The 17,545-nt window shown below is 50.9% G+C and overlaps 1 protein-coding gene across 2 annotated transcripts in view; it reads right to left on the reverse strand.

The window, feature by feature from the left end:
- Nucleotides 1–17,545, reverse strand: part of ABL1 (ABL proto-oncogene 1, non-receptor tyrosine kinase) — a 112,836-nt gene that overhangs the window by 8,006 nt on the left and 87,285 nt on the right. The window contains exons 1-6 of one of the 2 annotated variants that reach the window (XM_073640712.1): nucleotides 13,001–13,509; nucleotides 7,464–7,637; nucleotides 7,043–7,338; nucleotides 4,546–4,818; nucleotides 3,386–3,470; nucleotides 444–621 (exon numbers count right to left, since the gene is read on the reverse strand). In XM_073640712.1, coding sequence (XP_073496813.1) covers nucleotides 444–621; nucleotides 3,386–3,470; nucleotides 4,546–4,818; nucleotides 7,043–7,338; nucleotides 7,464–7,637; nucleotides 13,001–13,160 — 1,166 coding nt within the window. In that variant the 5' untranslated portion in view covers nucleotides 13,161–13,509. Of the gene's footprint in view, nucleotides 1–443; nucleotides 622–3,385; nucleotides 3,471–4,545; nucleotides 4,819–7,042; nucleotides 7,339–7,463; nucleotides 7,638–13,000; nucleotides 13,510–17,545 lie in introns of those variants that run through there. The other variant, XM_073640713.1, reaches the window with a different exon arrangement.

Genomic DNA, 17,545 nt, shown 5'->3' on the forward strand with positions numbered 1-17,545 from the left:
AATGGAGAACATTTGCAGTGATGGTGACATTTAATAAAACTTCAATTTCCCGGAGAACAGACATGAAATGCCATGGAGTCACGTGCTGCTCTCTCAGGAGACGCTGCCTGCTGTGAGTCGGCTTTCAGCGCTGCCCGGCCTCCGTATTGTTCACGCAAATCAACATGGCAAATTGTTTCAGCACTTAAGACCATGAGCGGTGATGGCGGCAGGGTCAGGAGCAGCGCTGACAGAGTAATTACATCCCTGCACAAAAAAACAAAAACCTCACAAAACAGACTTTATTATACGGCGCCATAATGGAGCAGAGAGAGCGAACAGCCACCGATCGGACTGTTTATGGGGAGAAGCTGAGGAGGCGGACACGGGATCAGGAATCCAGACACTGCGGCCGCACATCACAATACACGGAGATAAGTGCACTCCCAGCAGAGACTACACACCTGTGGATGAAGTTCTTCTTCTCCAGGTACTCCATGGCTGATGAGATCTGCGTTGCCATGTGAAGAAGGACCACGGCCGTCACCTCCTCCCGGATGCAATCCCGCAGGTAATCCAACAGGTTCCCGTAAGTCATAAACTCTGTGATGATGTAGAACGGGGGCTCCCGAGTACAGACCCCTAAATAAGGAACACAAAGTAGAATAGTGAGTGCAGTTCTGGAGTACAATACAGGATGTAACTCCGGATCAGTATTGTAATGTATGTACACAGTGACTGCACCAGCAGAATGGTGAGTGCAGCTCTGGAGTATAATACAGGATGTAACTCAGGATCAGTACAGGATCAATAATGTAATGTGTGTACACAGTGACTGCACCAGCAGAATAGTGAGTGCAGCTCTGGAGTATAATACAGGATGTAACTCCGGATCAGTAATGTAATGTATGTACACAGTGACTGCACCAGCAGAATGGTGAGTGCAGCTCTGGAGTATAATACAGGATGTAACTCAGGATCAGTACAGGGTAAGTAATGCAATGTATGTACACAGTGACTGCACCAGCAGAATAGTGAGTGCAGCTCTGGAGTATAATATAGGATGTAACTCCGGATCAGTAATGTAATGTATGTACACAGTCACTGCAACCAGCAGAATGGTGAGTACAGCTCTGGAGTATAATACAGGATGTAACTCCGGATCAGTAATGTAATGTATGTACACAGTGACTGCACCAGCAGAATAGTGAGGCATCAAAACTATGAATTAACACATGTGGAATTATATACTTAACAAAAAAGTGTGAAACAACTGAAAATATATCTTATATTCTAGGTTCTTCAAAGTAGCCACCTTTTGCTTTGATGACTGCTTTGCACACTCTTGGCATTCTCTTGATGAGCTTCAAGAGGTAGTCACCGGAAATGGTCTTCCAACAATCTTGAAGGAGTTCCCAGAGATGCTTAGCATTTGTTGGCCCTTTTGCCTTCACTCTGCGGTCCAGCTCACCCCAAACCATCTCGATTGGGTTCAGGTCTGGTGACTGTGGAGGCCAGGTCATCTGGCGTAGCACCCCATCACTCTCATTCTTGGTCAAATAGCCCTTACACAGCCTGGAGGTGTGTTTGGGGTCATTGTCCTGTTGAAAAATAAATGATGGTCCAACTAAACGCAAACCGGATGGAATAGCATGCCGCTGCAATATGCTGTGGTAGCCATGCTGGTTCAGTATGCCTTCAATTTTGAATAAATCCCCAACAGTGTCACCAGCAAAGCACCCCCACACCATCATACCTCCTCCTCCATGCTTCACGGTGGGAACCAGGCATGTAGAGTCCATCCGTTCACCTTTTCTGCGTCGCACAAAGACACGGTGGTTGGAACCAAAGATCTCAAATTTGGACTCATCAGACCAAAGCACAGATTTCCACTGGTCTAATGTCCATTCCTTGTGTTCTTTAGCCCAAACAAGTCTCTTCTGCTTGTTGCCTGTCCTTAGCAGTGGTTTCCTAGCAGCTATTTTACCATGAAGGTCTGCTGCACAAAGTCTCCTCGTAACAGTTGTTGTAGAGATGTGTCTGCTGCTAGAACTCTGTGTGGCATTGACCTGGTCTCTAATCTGAGCTGCTGTTAACCTGTGATTTCTGAGGCTGGTGACTCGGATAAACTTATCCTCAGAAGCAGAGGTGACTCTTGGTCTTCCTTTCCTGGGGCGGTCCTCATGTGAGCCAGTTTCTTTGTAGCGCTTGATGGTTTTTGCAACTGCACTTGGGGACACATTCTGAGTTTTCCCAATTTTTCGGACTGACTGACCTTCATTTCTTAAAGTAATGATGGCCACTCATTTTTCTTTACTTAGCTGCTTTTTTCTTGCCATAATACAAATTCTAACAGTCTATTCAGTAGGACTATCAGCTGTGTATCCACCAGACTTCTGCACAACACAACTGATGGTCCCAACCCCATTTATAAGGCAAGAAATCCCACTTATTAAACCTGACAGGGCACACCTGTGAAGTGAAAACCATTTCCGGTGACTACCTCTTGAAGCTCATCAAGAGAATGCCAAGAGTGTGCAAAGCAGTCATCAAAGCAAAAGGTGGCTACTTTGAAGTACCTAGAATATAAGACATATTTTCAGTTGTTTCACACCTTTTTGTTAAGTATATAATTCCACATGTGTTAATTCATAGTTTTGATGCCTTCAGTGTGAATGTACAATTTTCATAGTCAAGAAAATACAGAAAAATCTTTAAATGAGAAGGTGTGTCCAAACTTTTGGTCTGTACTTTATGTACACAGTCACTGCACCAGCAGAATAGTGAGTGCAGCTCTGGAGTATAATGCAGGATGTAACTCAGGATCACTACAGGATAAGTAATGTAATGTATGTACACAGTGACTGCACCAGCAGAATAGTGAGTGCAGCTCTGGAGTATAATACAGGATGCAACTCCGGATGAGTATCTAATGTATGTACACAGTGTCTGCACCAGCAGAATAGTGAGTGCAGCTCTGGAGTATAATACAGGAAGAAACGCAGGATCAGTAGAGTATAAGTCATGTAATGTATGTACACAGTGACTACACCAGCAGAATAGCGAGTTCTGCTTTGGAGTATAATGCAGGAAGTAACTCAGGATATCATGAAATATACGTACACAGTGACTGCACCAGCAGAATAGTGAGTTCAGCTCTGGAGTATTATACAGGATGTAACTCAGGATCAGTACAGGATAAGTAATGTAATGTATGTCCACAGTGACTGCACAAGCAGAATAGTGAGTTCAGCTCTGGAGTATAATACAGGATGTAACTCAGAATCAGTAATGTATGTACACAGTGACTACACCACCAGAAAAGAGAGTGCAGCTCTGGGATATAATACAGGATGTGACGGTGATGAATGGATGCTGTGGATATGCGGCTCATTGTGATACATACCCAGCAGCTGCACCAGATTTGGATGCTTCACCTCCTTCATCACAGCAGCTTCCTTTAAGAACTCCTCCACCTCCATGGTGTCTTCCTAGAAGCAAAAAGCGGGAAATGAGATGAAGCTCAGCTCCGCAGTCACGATAAGTCTCATCACCATGGTGACCAAACGTGATTATGATGGCTTTTTCATTTTGTGTAACCCAAGCTCATAAAGTATATTAAAAAGTTTATTTGCCGACTCTGCACTCAAGATATGTACTTACTGCCAAGTGAATGATTTCCCCTCTGCTTGCTGTGAGTGAATGGAAACCGTGCCCTTTACCTGCTCACAGGAGTGCATGGTGTCTGATACAGCCTCCTGCCCAGTACAATGCGCCTTTCCATTCACCTACAGAAACCAGTTTAATTTTCCAGCACTTAAAGCAGAGATCTGCGATCTATATGGAGGCACATTAACACGAGATGAATGCTTATGTAATGTACGGTAGAGGAGATAAGCGGTGTCTGACTCCTCTGGAGGCTGCTGATCCTGGAGATCAGTTACATGAGATAGCGGGGGCTGTGCTGCAGATTGTCGGAGGGCACAAATAAAATAGACAGTAATAACAAAGTAAGATCTGTGAAGTGAAGACAAGGCGCAAGAAGCCCCCAAAACAGATAGATGAGGTGACGTAGCTGAAGCCCGGAAAAAGATCTGGCGCTGCATCTGGAAAGGGGTAACCAGGACGGGAACTGGTGACAGACAATTTAGGACGTAAATAATTTTAGGGGACTTGTCCAGAGACCTTTTCATTTTTAGGATCCTTTTCTAGGGTTTAAATAATGTTAGAGATTGTTTTTTTCGGTCTGATTAAGTTTAGAGGTCAAGCCTGGGCTCCGAATTCATTTCAGGTTTACTGACTTTTAGTGGTCCCATTCATTTCAGGAGTCTGGGGCCCGATTCATTGCACGGGGTCTAGTCTGGGGGCCCGATTCATAGCAGGGGGTCTAGTCTGGGGGCCCGATTCATAGCAGTTGGTCTAGTCTGGGGCCATTGCAGGGGGTCTAGTCTGGGGTCTGATTCATTGCAGGGGTCTAGTCTGGGGTCCGATTCATTTCAGGGGTCTGATTCATTGCAGGGGTCTGGTCTGGGGTCTGATCAATTTCAGGGGTGTCATGTGACTGACCTTCAGCGTCTTCACTGCCACGGTAAGGCTGTACTTCTTCCAGACGCCCTCGTAGACCTCTCCGTACTGCCCACCACCAAGCTTGTGCTTCATAGTGATGTCCGTCCTCTCGATCTCCCACTTGTCATAGTTGGGGGACACCCCATAGATGGTGGGCTTGTTGCGTTTCGGAGCTGGGTAGTGTAGCGTGGTGATCAGTCCATCGGACACTGTGGAGTGGTGGTGCACGAGCTCGGCCAGTGAATTAAAGCGACTGTCTGAGGACACATAGAGCTGCAGGAGGAAAACAAGATTTTACAGATCTGGTCACATCCAGAGCTGAAGCAAATACAAGTGCTTCTCACAAAATTAGAATATTATCAAAAAGTTAATTTATTTCAGTTCATCAATACAAAAAGTGAAACTCATATTATATAGAGCCATTACACACAGTGATCTATTTCATGTGTTTATTTCTGTTAATGTTGATGATTATGGCTTACAGCCAATGAAAACACAAAAGTCATTATCTCAGTAAATTAGAATACTTTATAACAACTTCTTGAAAAATGTTTTTAAAATCCGAAATGTATGTTCAGTAAATGCCCTCAATACTTGGTCGGGGCTCCTTTTGCATCAATTACTGCATCAATGCGGCAATGTGGCATGGAGGCGATCAGCCTGTGGCCCTGCTGAGGGGTTATGGAAGCCCAGGTTGCTTTGATAGCAGCCTTCAGCCCGTCTGCATTGTTGGGTCTGGGGTCTCTCATCTTCCTCTTGACAATACCCCATAGATTCTCTAAAATAGATTCTCTATGGGGTTAAGGTCAGGTGAGTTTGCCAGCCAATCAAGCACAGTGATACTGTTGTGTGTAAACCAGGTATTGGTACTTTTGGCAGTGTGGACAGGCGCCAAGTAATGCTGGAGAATGACATTTCCATCTCCAAAAAGCTTGTCGGCAGAGGGAAGCATGAAGTGCTCTAAAATTTCCCGGTAGACGGCTGCCCTGACTTTGGTCTTGATAAAACACAGTGGACCTACACCAGCAGATGACATGGCTCCCCAAACCATCACTGATTGTGGAAACTTCACACAAGACCTCCAGCAGCTTGTATTGTGGCCTCTTCATTCTTCCTCCAGACTCTGGGACCTTGTGGAGTGTGTCAATGACTGCCTTCTGGACATCTGTCAAGTCAGCAGTCTTCCCCATGATTGTGGAGTCTACTGAAACAGACTAAGGGACCTTTTTAAATGCATTGGAAGCCTTTGCAGGTGTTTTTATTATTCGACTTTTGTGTTTTCATTGGCTGTAAGCCATAATCATCAACATTAACAGTAATAAACACTTGAAATAGATCACTATGTTTGTAATGACTCTGTATTATATGAGTTTCACTTTTTGTATTGAAGAACTGAAATAAATTAACCTTTTTGATGATATTCTAATTTAGTGAGAAGCACCTGTATGACTGATCCAACCATAATAGCTGTGCTTCCATCATGCACTGCTCTCTGCTGCACAGCATTGTGGGGAGATGCCAGTACAGTGACACATCCACCACAATGCAGCACGGCAGTGCAAACCCCAACAGCAGGGGGCAGCAGAGAAGGGGTGCTCAGCATAAGTGTAAATGCAGCTTTAGATGTGCCTGGAGTAAAATGCACATAGGTTTGATACCAGCAGATCCCACAGGACGGGCTCCATACTCCTCCTATGTTTGGGACTCTCCTTGCAACAGTCATCAGGTCGGTGACGTCGGACCCTCGCTTGTTTATTTTCCGCAGACTGCTCAGCATTACGGGCGCAGTAATTAGACTTGGGGCAGCTGCCAGGCGGTTCTTGCTTCCCTCCATGTGGCAGCCACCAGCTTTATAAATCCGCGAGGATTAACCCAATTTTACTGGTTTTCCTCCGGTCCCTGCCAAGCACAGCAGTCCGGTGCCAGATGCCCACATACTGTACATATTTAACTCCTGCAGTGCCAGGAAAGCCCTGGAGCCAGAATCTTCTGCAGAACAGGATCAGGTCACAGCCTTTCCCTTTGAAGTTTGACCCTGGCCCCTCGGATGGAGGGGTGGGGGGGGTCCGCAGACCTCTGTACATAGGCCAGGCTGAGAGCTCACAATAAATGAGCATGACTGGCGGGCCCAGGAACGTCCTCACACCCAGCCTTGTGCACAGTGGTTTCTCACAGCCAAAGCTGCGAAAAAAACAGACCAAGAATGGAGTGGATTTCCGCAGTATCATAATAGAGCAAAACTGCAGTATAAAGCAGAGGGGGCTAGAGAGCATCAAGGCTCTTGAGGATACTCCAATAGACAATGCAGCTATGCTGAAGTCATGGATCACAATAGAGCAGAGCTGCAGTGTAAAGAAGCAGGCATGCTCCTGAGGATACTCCCAACGGCAATGCAGCCATCCTGAAATCACTGATAGCGGTATCATAATAGAGCAGAACATGGATTTCTGATGACCAAGGCTGGCCAAGAGCTCAGTGTTGTCAGCTGGGGTCTTACCTTGCCATCAGATGCTGTATTGATCCGGTAGTGGTACACCCTGCCCTCGTATCGGAGGGATATGGACCTCTGCCCCGGGCTGCTCTCGCTCTCCCGCACCAGGAAGCTGCCATTGATGCCGCTGCTCAGGAGGTACTCAGCTGCGTTGCGGGACACTGGCCCGTGGTACCAGGAGTGTTTCTCAGGGCTGTTGACTGGGGTGATGTAGTTACTGGGAACCCAGCCCTGGCCGTTCTTGGTCTGAGCTTCACACCACTCTCCATTGTGATTGTATCCCAGGACTCGAAGCTTCTCCCCTAATACAGAGAAAAGGTGTGAGTGCAGCTCTGGATGTGACTGGAGCACATGGCAGCATGTCACATGTGGATATATGCACGGTGAGGGGAGTAGTCCCAGGTGCCAGGTCTCGGCCTGATCTTACCTTTTGTGATGCTAAGGGTATTGTCCCCGCTGGCCACAAAGTCGTACAGTGCAACAAACAGATTGGGGTCATTCTCACTCGGGCCGGACAGCAGGTTTTCCTTGGAGTTCCAGCGGGCGGCTTCACTCAGACCTTGTGGCTCAAAATCGGAAACAATCGGTCGCTGTAAGGCTTCTAGGGAAGAGAAGGAGACACTAGTCACCAGCGAGAAGACAGACGTAATGTGCCAGCATGTAGACAATCCATGAGTGTAACCCCCCACAATCACAGGAGATGCGATTTGATGAGGGGTCCAATGGGAGCGACCACCTCACTATAGTCTCCTCATAGTCAGTGTGCAATCAGATCTCCAGGAAGTGACGGACAAAATAATCACAGCAGCAGAGTCTATCAGATCTGCACAGTCCTCTCCTGATATACTCTGTGCTGCGGGGGGGCCTCCACTAACCGAGTCTCAGTCTGTGACTTCATACAAGATCAGCATTTTCTTTTTTGCTTAAAGAAGTTGTCCACTACTTTTTATTATCTCCCCAATGTGTTCACCCTGTGCCCATAAGTGTCTTTGTAAATACCTTTGGTTGTCCTTCTTGCCTGTGAGCGGCGCTATTGCTGGCTGCTCACAGGCATCACGTGACCCACGGCAGCAGCCGGCTTTTTCTTCCGCTGATGTCACGTCAAGTGAGGCGTGACATCAGTGATGCGGTCCCCACAGTGGATGCTGGGTTGTGGATGGGGTAACCACGCGTGTCACACTCAGCATCCACCGAGCTCTTTCCCTCTCCTGCATTCATTGGGAGAGCGCTCGGTGGATGCTGGGCTGTGACGCGCGGGGTAACCCCATCCACAACCCATCAATCAGCGGGGAGCGCGTCGCTGGGTCACCCCCGACTGCAGCCGGAACGTGACGTGATATCGGCGGATGTCAGAGCCGGCTGCAGCCGGGGGTCACGCGATGCCTGTGACCGGCCAGCGATAGCGCCACTCACAGCCAAGAAGAACAGCCAAAGATATTTGCAAAAACACTTGTAGGCAAAGGGTTTATACATTGGGGAAATAATAAAAAGTACTGGACAACTCCTTTAAATACTTTGTGCTGCTGGGAACCTTTCTCTTCTCCTATGTAACTCTCAAAACCAGACCTCTGAAAAGAACACCACACTCTCTTCCTGAAGTACTCTGTGCTGCTGAGTGTATGTTGCTACATAAATATCTTTCCTCCTATTGGATGGGCAGAATGATATAGCAGAAAAGTTCTCAGCAGTACAGAGTATTTAAGAAGAGGACAAAGACATGTTATGTGTGGAGGGGATTGGGGAGAAGATTAAGTTCACAGACAGCCGAGGGAGTAGGGCCCCAAAGCCTACTAGTCGCCAGCCTGAGAGCATGGGGAGCAGGAGGAGTTGCCAGAGACGGGTCACACACCAGGATGTGGCTGGAGGGAGATCACCCACTCAGGACTGATAAAACAGGAAGAAAGGAAATCCACTACTGCCCCGTCCCCCACATACAGAACCACACGCTGCGCAGTAATAACAAGTGACGGAGACCCCTCCCGATGGCGGATCTGTGATTACCGGGTCACTACGGCTTACAAGACCTGCGACTGCCAAAATATCTCACTGGCTGGAAAGCTGGGTGACTACCAACATGGTCGCCATCCACAGGGAAGTCACCTAAAAGGCAAATCTGTGGTAATGTAACAGGGCAGCAAACTCCTACAGGAGCCATGACCGGACTGCTCATGTCCTGACCCAAGACTTCTCACAGCTGAGGGACTGTTACAGCCGCATCCAGAGTGACACACTATAACAGACAATTAGAACAGCAAAGAAAGGGCAGAAAATGTATCTTCCTTGTGGGGATACTACAACCCCCAACATGCCAGCTCTGAGTTGCAGTTTGTAATATATATATATATATATATACACACACATACACTGTAATGCAGCGACTTGCTGGCATTACGGTAATGGTCCAGGATGTGTTTTACCTGACCATGTACCTTTTCCCCTCAGGTGACTGGTCACATGACTGTGACATAGCACAGAATGTCTGTGCTATCACATGACTGTGACATTAGCAAGGTCCTGTCAGTGTGTGTGTGTGTGTGTGTGTGTGTGTGTGTGTGTGTGTGTGTGTGTGTGTGTGTGTGTGTGATGCATATATAAACACTGTTTGATGGGGGACAGGTGTGTTTGGTGTGAGGCCTGTTCCCCGTGTGTGTGGGACACCGTGATACAGTGAAGCCTGGCAGCCTGAAAGGTCGAGGCTGATCTTGTGTAGATACCAGTGGCCTTGGAAGGCAGCGGCTTTGGAGTGAAGCCTGGTACCTGAAAGGTCGAGACTGGATCCTGTGTGGATGCTAGTGGCCTTGGAAGGCAGAGGCTTGGTGAAGAGTCCGGAAAGGCGCAGACTGGATGTGTGTGAGTGAAACATCCCAGTAGCCTTAGACGGGACGACGGCTGGAGACCCCCACCTGGGAAAGCCTTAAAGCCACAGTGGTGGCGGATTAAATGGACTGCAGCACCTGAACCCGGCAAAGGTAATACACTGTGTTATATGGATACTCGTATGGACATTTGCTAAAGTATTACCTTGCTGAAGGCTGTAACCTGGGCCAAGTGGGCCAGTGTGTCACTTGGCTCGTGAACGTTATATATGTGTGTCGGCGGGCCACTGAGTTGCACCCGATCATGTGTGGTTTATGAAGTGCAATAAACTGCTGAATTGAGAAATACTGGAAGGACATTGCTGGTATGCTTTGATTTACCCGGTGCAGCGAGTATCCCCCATTATGATGTCTAGCGCTGCCTTACAATATATATATTATATATATATATATATATATATATATATATATATATATATATATATATATATATATATATATATATATATATATATATATATATATATATATATATATATATATAATGTCAGAAAAACTGACCAGCACATCCTAGATGTGAACAGGTGCAAGCTGCAGAAACTGCATAAGATATATAAAAAGAAAGCGCAGCAGCACTCCATTATGGCCAAGATACATAAAGACAATAAAACCATTTAATTTAAACTGTGTTATTACTCAATAAGCTTTACTTGCAAAAAATGGAGGTTCTTAGCGCATAAGTTGGCCAATTCATGTGTGCCCATCAACCGCTGCAAGGTGACCTCCCATCTGATGGGTACTACTCTGCCTACATGCCTCTCTTGGGCTACAAGCCTATAACTCTGGACAGAACATGTCACTTCTGGGCTGAAACACCTACAATTTAAATGGGCTGGTAGAATAGAATATACATCACCTGCTGGTTAAATTTAACCAGCAGGTGATGTATATTCTATTCTACCAGCCCAAGAGAGGCATGTAGGCAGAGTAGTACCCATCAGATGGGAGGTCACCTTGCAGCGGTTGATGGGCACACATGAATTGGCCAATTTATGCGCCAGGAACCTCCATTTTTTGTAAGTAAAGCTTACTGAGTAATAACACAGTTTAAATTAAATGGTTTTATTGTCTTTATGTATCTTGGCCATAATGGAGTGCTGCTGCGCTTTCATATATATATATATATATTATATATATATATATATATATATTTTATAGCTGTGCTTCCACGAACTGATACATTGTAACAAGCTGCTCATCTGTGAAAAGTATCAAATCAGGACAGGATTGAATCCTGTAGAGATACACTGACAGCAAGCAGAGATCTTGAAAACTGAGAGGAACTATAGAGTTTTCTACTCCAAGGAACACAGGAAAGAACTGTTCAATGCCTCACCCATCATCCCACCTGTAACACATCTACCATGATGTACTGCAAACCAACATGGAGGATGAGGTCACAAGGCTTTATAATAAAACCCTGATGAATTCTGGCAGTAACAGCGCTCCCCGGCCGCTTTCTGGTGACACTGGCACGCTCCAGGTATGATTTGTGTTTTGAAATAATTTGTCTGTGGGAAGAAAAATGGCAAATTTATGTAAAATCTGCAATTACACCGGGAGGAAGAGCGGCCGGGAGCTGTGCGCAGATGCAGCAGAATTATGTGCATGGAAAAAAAACAAGCTGCTAATTTAAAGGTTACAAACTTTTGTATTCTTTAATACTTTAATCCCTTTATTTGTTCCTGGGGATGCAATATATGTAACATGGTTACATCTCGTACAGGGGATGTCACTCGGCTTTCCCAGACTCCTGAATGACACATCTGACCATTTGGTGGCCGATGTTTGTATATAATTAGCAGATGTAGCATGTGAAATGCTAGGAAAACGGGGTGACGACCAACATGGCTGCCGCGCCTGCCTGTCACCCGGCTTTCCCAGACCCCTGAATGATCAATCTGCCTCGTCACTGTCCCCTCCTTACTGCTTGCCAATCTAGACTCTAGGAGAGTAGAGTGACAACCAATAACTCTGCCACAAAAGTTGTCACATCTTTCCTTCAAGGTGTCTAGGAACACAGCAGCAAGAGCTTAGCCGCTTGGAATGCCAGAAAAGCTGGGTGACAATCTTAGCTGGGGCAATACTGGTGGCCATATTGATTGTCATCCAGTACCTAGATGCTTATAAAGGGAAGACGGGTATCTGACAAGTTCCACAATTGGAGTTTACAAGATGTTGGCGGTTTCCTTGCCGCTATCTTGCCATGTAATCTCGCCTTAAAGTGCTACTACTTCGCCTTTATCTTCTGCGATCGTCGCGCCCAGTTGGATCTCAAGTGCCGTCTCCTCCGAGGAGTTAAACACAATGGAAAGTCCTGGGACGCTGAGCGCTTCTGGACCCCTGTTCTAGGAGATGGCGTCAAACTAGCACAGAGACTTTACCATGTAAGGTGAGGTCAGTGGAGGACGCCAGCCTCTGCTTAAAGGTGCCGGAAAGTCACGTACATGCAAGCGGATGTCCAATGTGGGCTACCGCCAATTGGGGCCCCACACATTTACAGGGCCGGTAACCCTAAAGCCTGGAGGCCCTGCAGAGGATGAGAACACATATATGCCTCCAACCTGCGGCACTCCAGCTGTCTGGGCATGCTGGGAGCTGTAGTGCTGCAATGGCCGAAGCACCACAGCTTGGATCTCCACACTAGAGATATGCAATCTAAAGTAGAAAACTTCCATTCTTCCACAGAAATGGCAGATAACAGAGGGCAATAGATTACATCCATCAGTACCACAGTCACTAACCAAAATGTCTGGTAACAGGGAGCAATAGTTTGCATCCAACCACATAGGGTCTCTTTTCAGCTGAATGCAGTTTATTGCTCGCAGATATCAGCCCTTGTTAGGTCAGATCTCTCCATTTCTGGCCATGTACACCCACATGTGACTGATCTCCGCAGCTCCCGCACTAACAGACATGGACTTTAGTGTTACTGGCCCTTTAATAGAAGAGGTCTCCCCCGACAAGTTTGTGCATTGTTTTGCCTGCGGAGATAGGAGGAGGGGGCAGCTGCTGCCAGAGCCGAGCTGAGGCCTAGGAGAAGGGACAGAGCCGCGGCCTCCCCTCCTCCATCCTCCCCGGCTCTCACCTTCCAGATAGCAGCTGGATGAGGACGACAGCCCCTTCTTGGATTTGCAGCCCACCAGCTTCAGGCAGATCTCCAGCATTTTCAGCTGCTGGACACAGGACTTGCGGGGTCTTTTTTTCCTCCGGGGGCCGTTCAAGACGATTTTCCCTCCCTCCAACATGCGAAGAAGTTCGGCGCGGGACAGGCCGGGCCCGAGTGTCCGGGAGGAGGAGGTCTGCGCCCCGCGCTACGAATGGAGAACGACTCAGACCCTCCGAAGAAGCCCTCCTGAATTTCATGGATCCAAGGAGAAGACCCCAAGCCAGAAGAGGAGCGGCGCAGACTCCCTGGGAGAGGGGGCAGGAGGCGGGGGCTCCGGTGGCAGCGCCCCCAGTCTCACGGGGATCCTACTCCGGCCAGAGGGTGCCACTCCGAGGAGAAGCTGCTGACAGCGGAGGGATCGCTGCCCTCAGTCCGTCAGGCGGCCGGTGCTGGGCAGGAGCGCTGCTGACAAACGGGCCCGCCGCCTCCAGTGATGACAGAACTGTGCCCGCCCCCTGCCCCGCTAACCCCCGAGATCCCGGCCGCCTGCCCCTCACCGCGCACCGCTAACCCCCGAGATCCCGGCCGCCTGCCCCTCACCGCGCACCGCTAACCCCCGAGATCCCGGCCGCCTGCCCCTCACCGCGCACCGCTAACCCCCGAGATCCCGGCCGCCTGCCCTTCACCGCGCACCGCTAACCCCCGAGATCCCGGCCGCCTGCCCCTCACCGCGCACCGCTAACCCCCGAGATCCTGGCCGCCTGCCCCTCACCGCGAACCCCCGAGATCCCGGCCGCCTGCCCTTCACCGCGCACCGCTAACCCCCGACAGCCCGGCCGCCTGCCCCTCACCGCGCACCGCTAACCCCCGAGATCCTGGCCGCCTGCCCCTCACCGCGCACCGCTAACCCCCGACAGCCAGGCCGTCTGCCCCTCACCGCGCACCGCTAACCCCCGAGATCCTGGCCGTCTGCCCCTCACCGCGCACCGCTAACCCCCGAGATCCCGGCCGCCTGCCCCTCACCGCGCACCGCTAACCCCCGAGATCCCGGCCGCCTGCCCCTCACCGCGCACCGCTAACCCCCGACAGCCCGGCCGCCTGCCCCTCACCGCGCACCGCTAACCCCCGAGATCCTGGCCGCCTGCCCCTCACCGCGCACCGCTAACCCCCGACAGCCAGGCCGTCTGCCCCTCACCGCGCACCGCTAACCCCCGAGATCCCGGCCGTCTGCCCCTCACCGCGCACCGCTAACCCCCGAGATCCCGGCCGCCTGCCCCTCACCGCGCACCGCTAACCCCCGAGATCCCGGCCGCCTGCCCCTCACCGCGCACCGCTAACCCCCGAGATCCTGGCCGCCTGCCCCTCACCGCGCACCGCTAACCCCCGAGATCCTGGCCGCCTGCCCCTCACCGCGAACCCCCGAGATCCCGGCCGCCTGCCCTTCACCGCGCACCGCTAACCCCCGACAGCCCGGCCGCCTGCCCCTCACCGCGCACCGCTAACCCCCGAGATCCCGGCCGCCTGCCCCTCACCGCGCACCGCTAACCCCCGAGATCCTGGCCGCCTGCCCCTCACCGCGCACCGCTAACCCCCGAGATCCCGGCCGCCTGCCCCTCACCGCGCACCGCTAACCCCCGAGATCCCGGCCGCCTGCCCTTCACCGCGCACCGCTAACCCCCGAGATCCCGGCCGCCTGCCCTTCACCGCGCACCGCTAACCCCCGAGATCCCGGCCGCCTGCCCCTCACCGCGCACCGCTAACCCCCGAGATCCTGGCCGCCTGCCCCTCACCGCGCACCGCTAACCCCCGACAGCCCGGCCGCCTGCCCCTCACTGCGCACCGCTAACCCCCGAGATCCTGGCCGCCTGCCCCTCACCGCGCACCGCTAACCCCAGAGATCCTGGCCGCCTGCCCCTCACCGCGCACCGCTAACCCCCGAGATCCTGGCCGCCTGCCCCTCACCGCTAACCCCCGAGATCCTGGCCGCCTGCCCCTCACCGCTAACCCCCGACAGCCCGGCCGCCTGCCCCTCACCGCTAGCCCCCGACAGCCCGGCCGCCTGCCCCTCACCGCTAGCCCCCGACAGCCCGGCCGCCTGCCCCCCACCACTAACCCCCGAGATCCCGGCCGCCTGCCCCTCACCGCTAACCCCCGAGATCCCGGCCGCCTGCCCCTCACCGCTAACCCCTGACAGCCCGGCCGCCTGCCCCTCACCGCTAATCCCCGACAGCCCGGCCGGCTGCCCCTCACCGCTAACCCCCAACAGCCCGGCCGCCTGCCCCTCACCGCGCACCGCTAACCTCCGAGATCCCGGCCGCCTGCCCCTCACCGCTAATCCCCGACAGCCCGGCCGCCTGCCCTTCATCGCTAACCCCCAACAGCCCGGCCGCCTGCCCCTCATCGCTAACCCAAGAGATCCCGGCCGCCTGCCCCTCACCGCTAACCCCCAACAGCCCGGCCGCCTGCCCCTCACCGCTAACCCCAGAGATCCCGGCCGCCTGCCCCTCACTGTGCACCGCTAACCCCCGGCAGCCCGCCCCTCACAGTGCACAGCTAACCCTCGACAGCCCGGCCGCCTGTCCCTCACTGTGCACCTCTGACCCCTGGCTGCCAGCCTCTCACTGTGCACCGCTGCCCCCTGACAGCCCCTCACCGTGCACTGCTAACCCCCACCAGCCCGGCCGCCTGCCCCTCACCGTGCACTGCTACCACCCGACAGCCCCGCCGCCTGCCCCTCACCGTGCACTGCTAACCCCCAACAGCCCGGCCGCCTGCCCCTCACTGTGCACTGCTCCTTCCCACGGGGCCACTGTGCCCACTAATGGCACCTCACTGTGCACTTCTTCCTGACATGGGGCCGCAGTACTGGCACCACACTGTGCTCACTGTACCGCACCACTCCCCCTGCACTGCTAATCCCCACATAGTCCCGCCTGCCCCTCCCTGTGCACTGATCCTTCACACATGGGGGCCCGCTGTACCGACCCCCACACTGTGCCCCGCTGTAACGGCACTACGCTGCGCCCACTGTACAGCCTCCGTGTCTGTCCCTGTAAATGATGAGGGTATGGATAAGTACTGCCTCCTTGTCATCCACTGTAAATTATATAGGTACAGATAGTACTGCTTCTCTCTCACCCTGTAAATTAACATTGGTATAAATAGTACTGCCTCCTACTGTAAACGATGTAGTCACAGATAGTACTGCCTCCTTGTAAATTATGTGGGTACACAGTACTGCCTCCCTGTAAATGTAGGTAAGGATAGTACTGCCTCAATGTCTCCAACTGTAAATGTCGGCACAGATAGTATTGCCCCCTTAATTCCCCTGTAAATGACATAGGTACAGATAATACTGTCTCCCCCTTTAAATCATGTAGGTAAAGATAGTACTATCCCTGTATTTTCTTGTAGATTATGCAGGCACAGATAGTACCATCTCCCTGTAAATGATATGGGTACAGATAGTACTACCTCCCGGTCTCTTCCTATAAATCAGTGTTCCCCCAACTCCATCCAGTCCTCAGGAGCCACCAACAGATCATGTTTTCTGGATTTCCTTAGTATTGCCCTGGTGATAATTCCATCACCTGCACAGGCAATAATTCCATCACCTGTGTAATACTAAGGAAATCCTGACAACATGACCTGTTGGTGGCTCTGGAGGACTGGAGTTGGGGATTACTGCTGTAAATGATGTAGGCACAGAAAGTACTGCCGTACACTGTAAATGATGTAGGTACACATAGTACTGCCTCCCTGTCTTCCTGTAAATTATGTAGATACAGATAGTACTGTCTCCCTGTCTTCCTGTAAATTATGTAGATACAGATAGTACTGCCTCCCTGTAAATGTAGGTAAAGATAGTGCCGTCTCCAACTGTAAATGTCGGCACATATAGTATTTACCCCTTTTCTCCCCTGTAATTGACATACCTGCTGTCTCCTGCTGTAAATCCTGTAGGCACAGATAGTAGTATCCCTGTATCTTCTTGTAGATTATGTAGGCACAGATAGTACCATCTCCCTTTCTGGGCTGACTCCTACTACATATACATCCATATCCTACAAATACGGCACAGGATTGTTGATGTGTCTGAAAATTAGATAAAATATTCACCCAAACGGTTGTCTTTTTGCCTCCCTGTAGAGATGAGCGGCCTCATCCAGCCTCACTCATCCTGAACGAGCAGTGGTGACATCGCGGGTGACAACTCCTGATCATGTACACAGCCCATGGGCTCCATTCCCATCATATTTTACTACAGCCGCCTCGCACGGCTGTGACGGATGGAGGGCGGCGAGGTGAATCCGATCAGCGCGTCTCTGTTAAGAGCATTTATTTCCCATAAACAAGTGGCGCATCGACTTCTCCCGTTAACAGCGGCTGATGGTTTTATGGTAACAGCAATTTACTCTAAACTTTTAACCTCATTTTCCCTCTCGCCGGTCGATGGTGGAACTGCAGAATCCATGATTACGCCGTAAAACGCGGGAGATGAGAAATCGAAATGAAGGAGCAGCC

The sequence above is a fragment of the Phyllobates terribilis genome, unplaced genomic scaffold (assembly GCF_046119375.1).
Source record: "Phyllobates terribilis strain yellow unplaced genomic scaffold, ASM4611937v1 Scaffold_7__3_contigs__length_470593459, whole genome shotgun sequence".
In the NCBI taxonomy this organism is placed as follows: Eukaryota; Metazoa; Chordata; class Amphibia; order Anura; family Dendrobatidae; genus Phyllobates; species Phyllobates terribilis.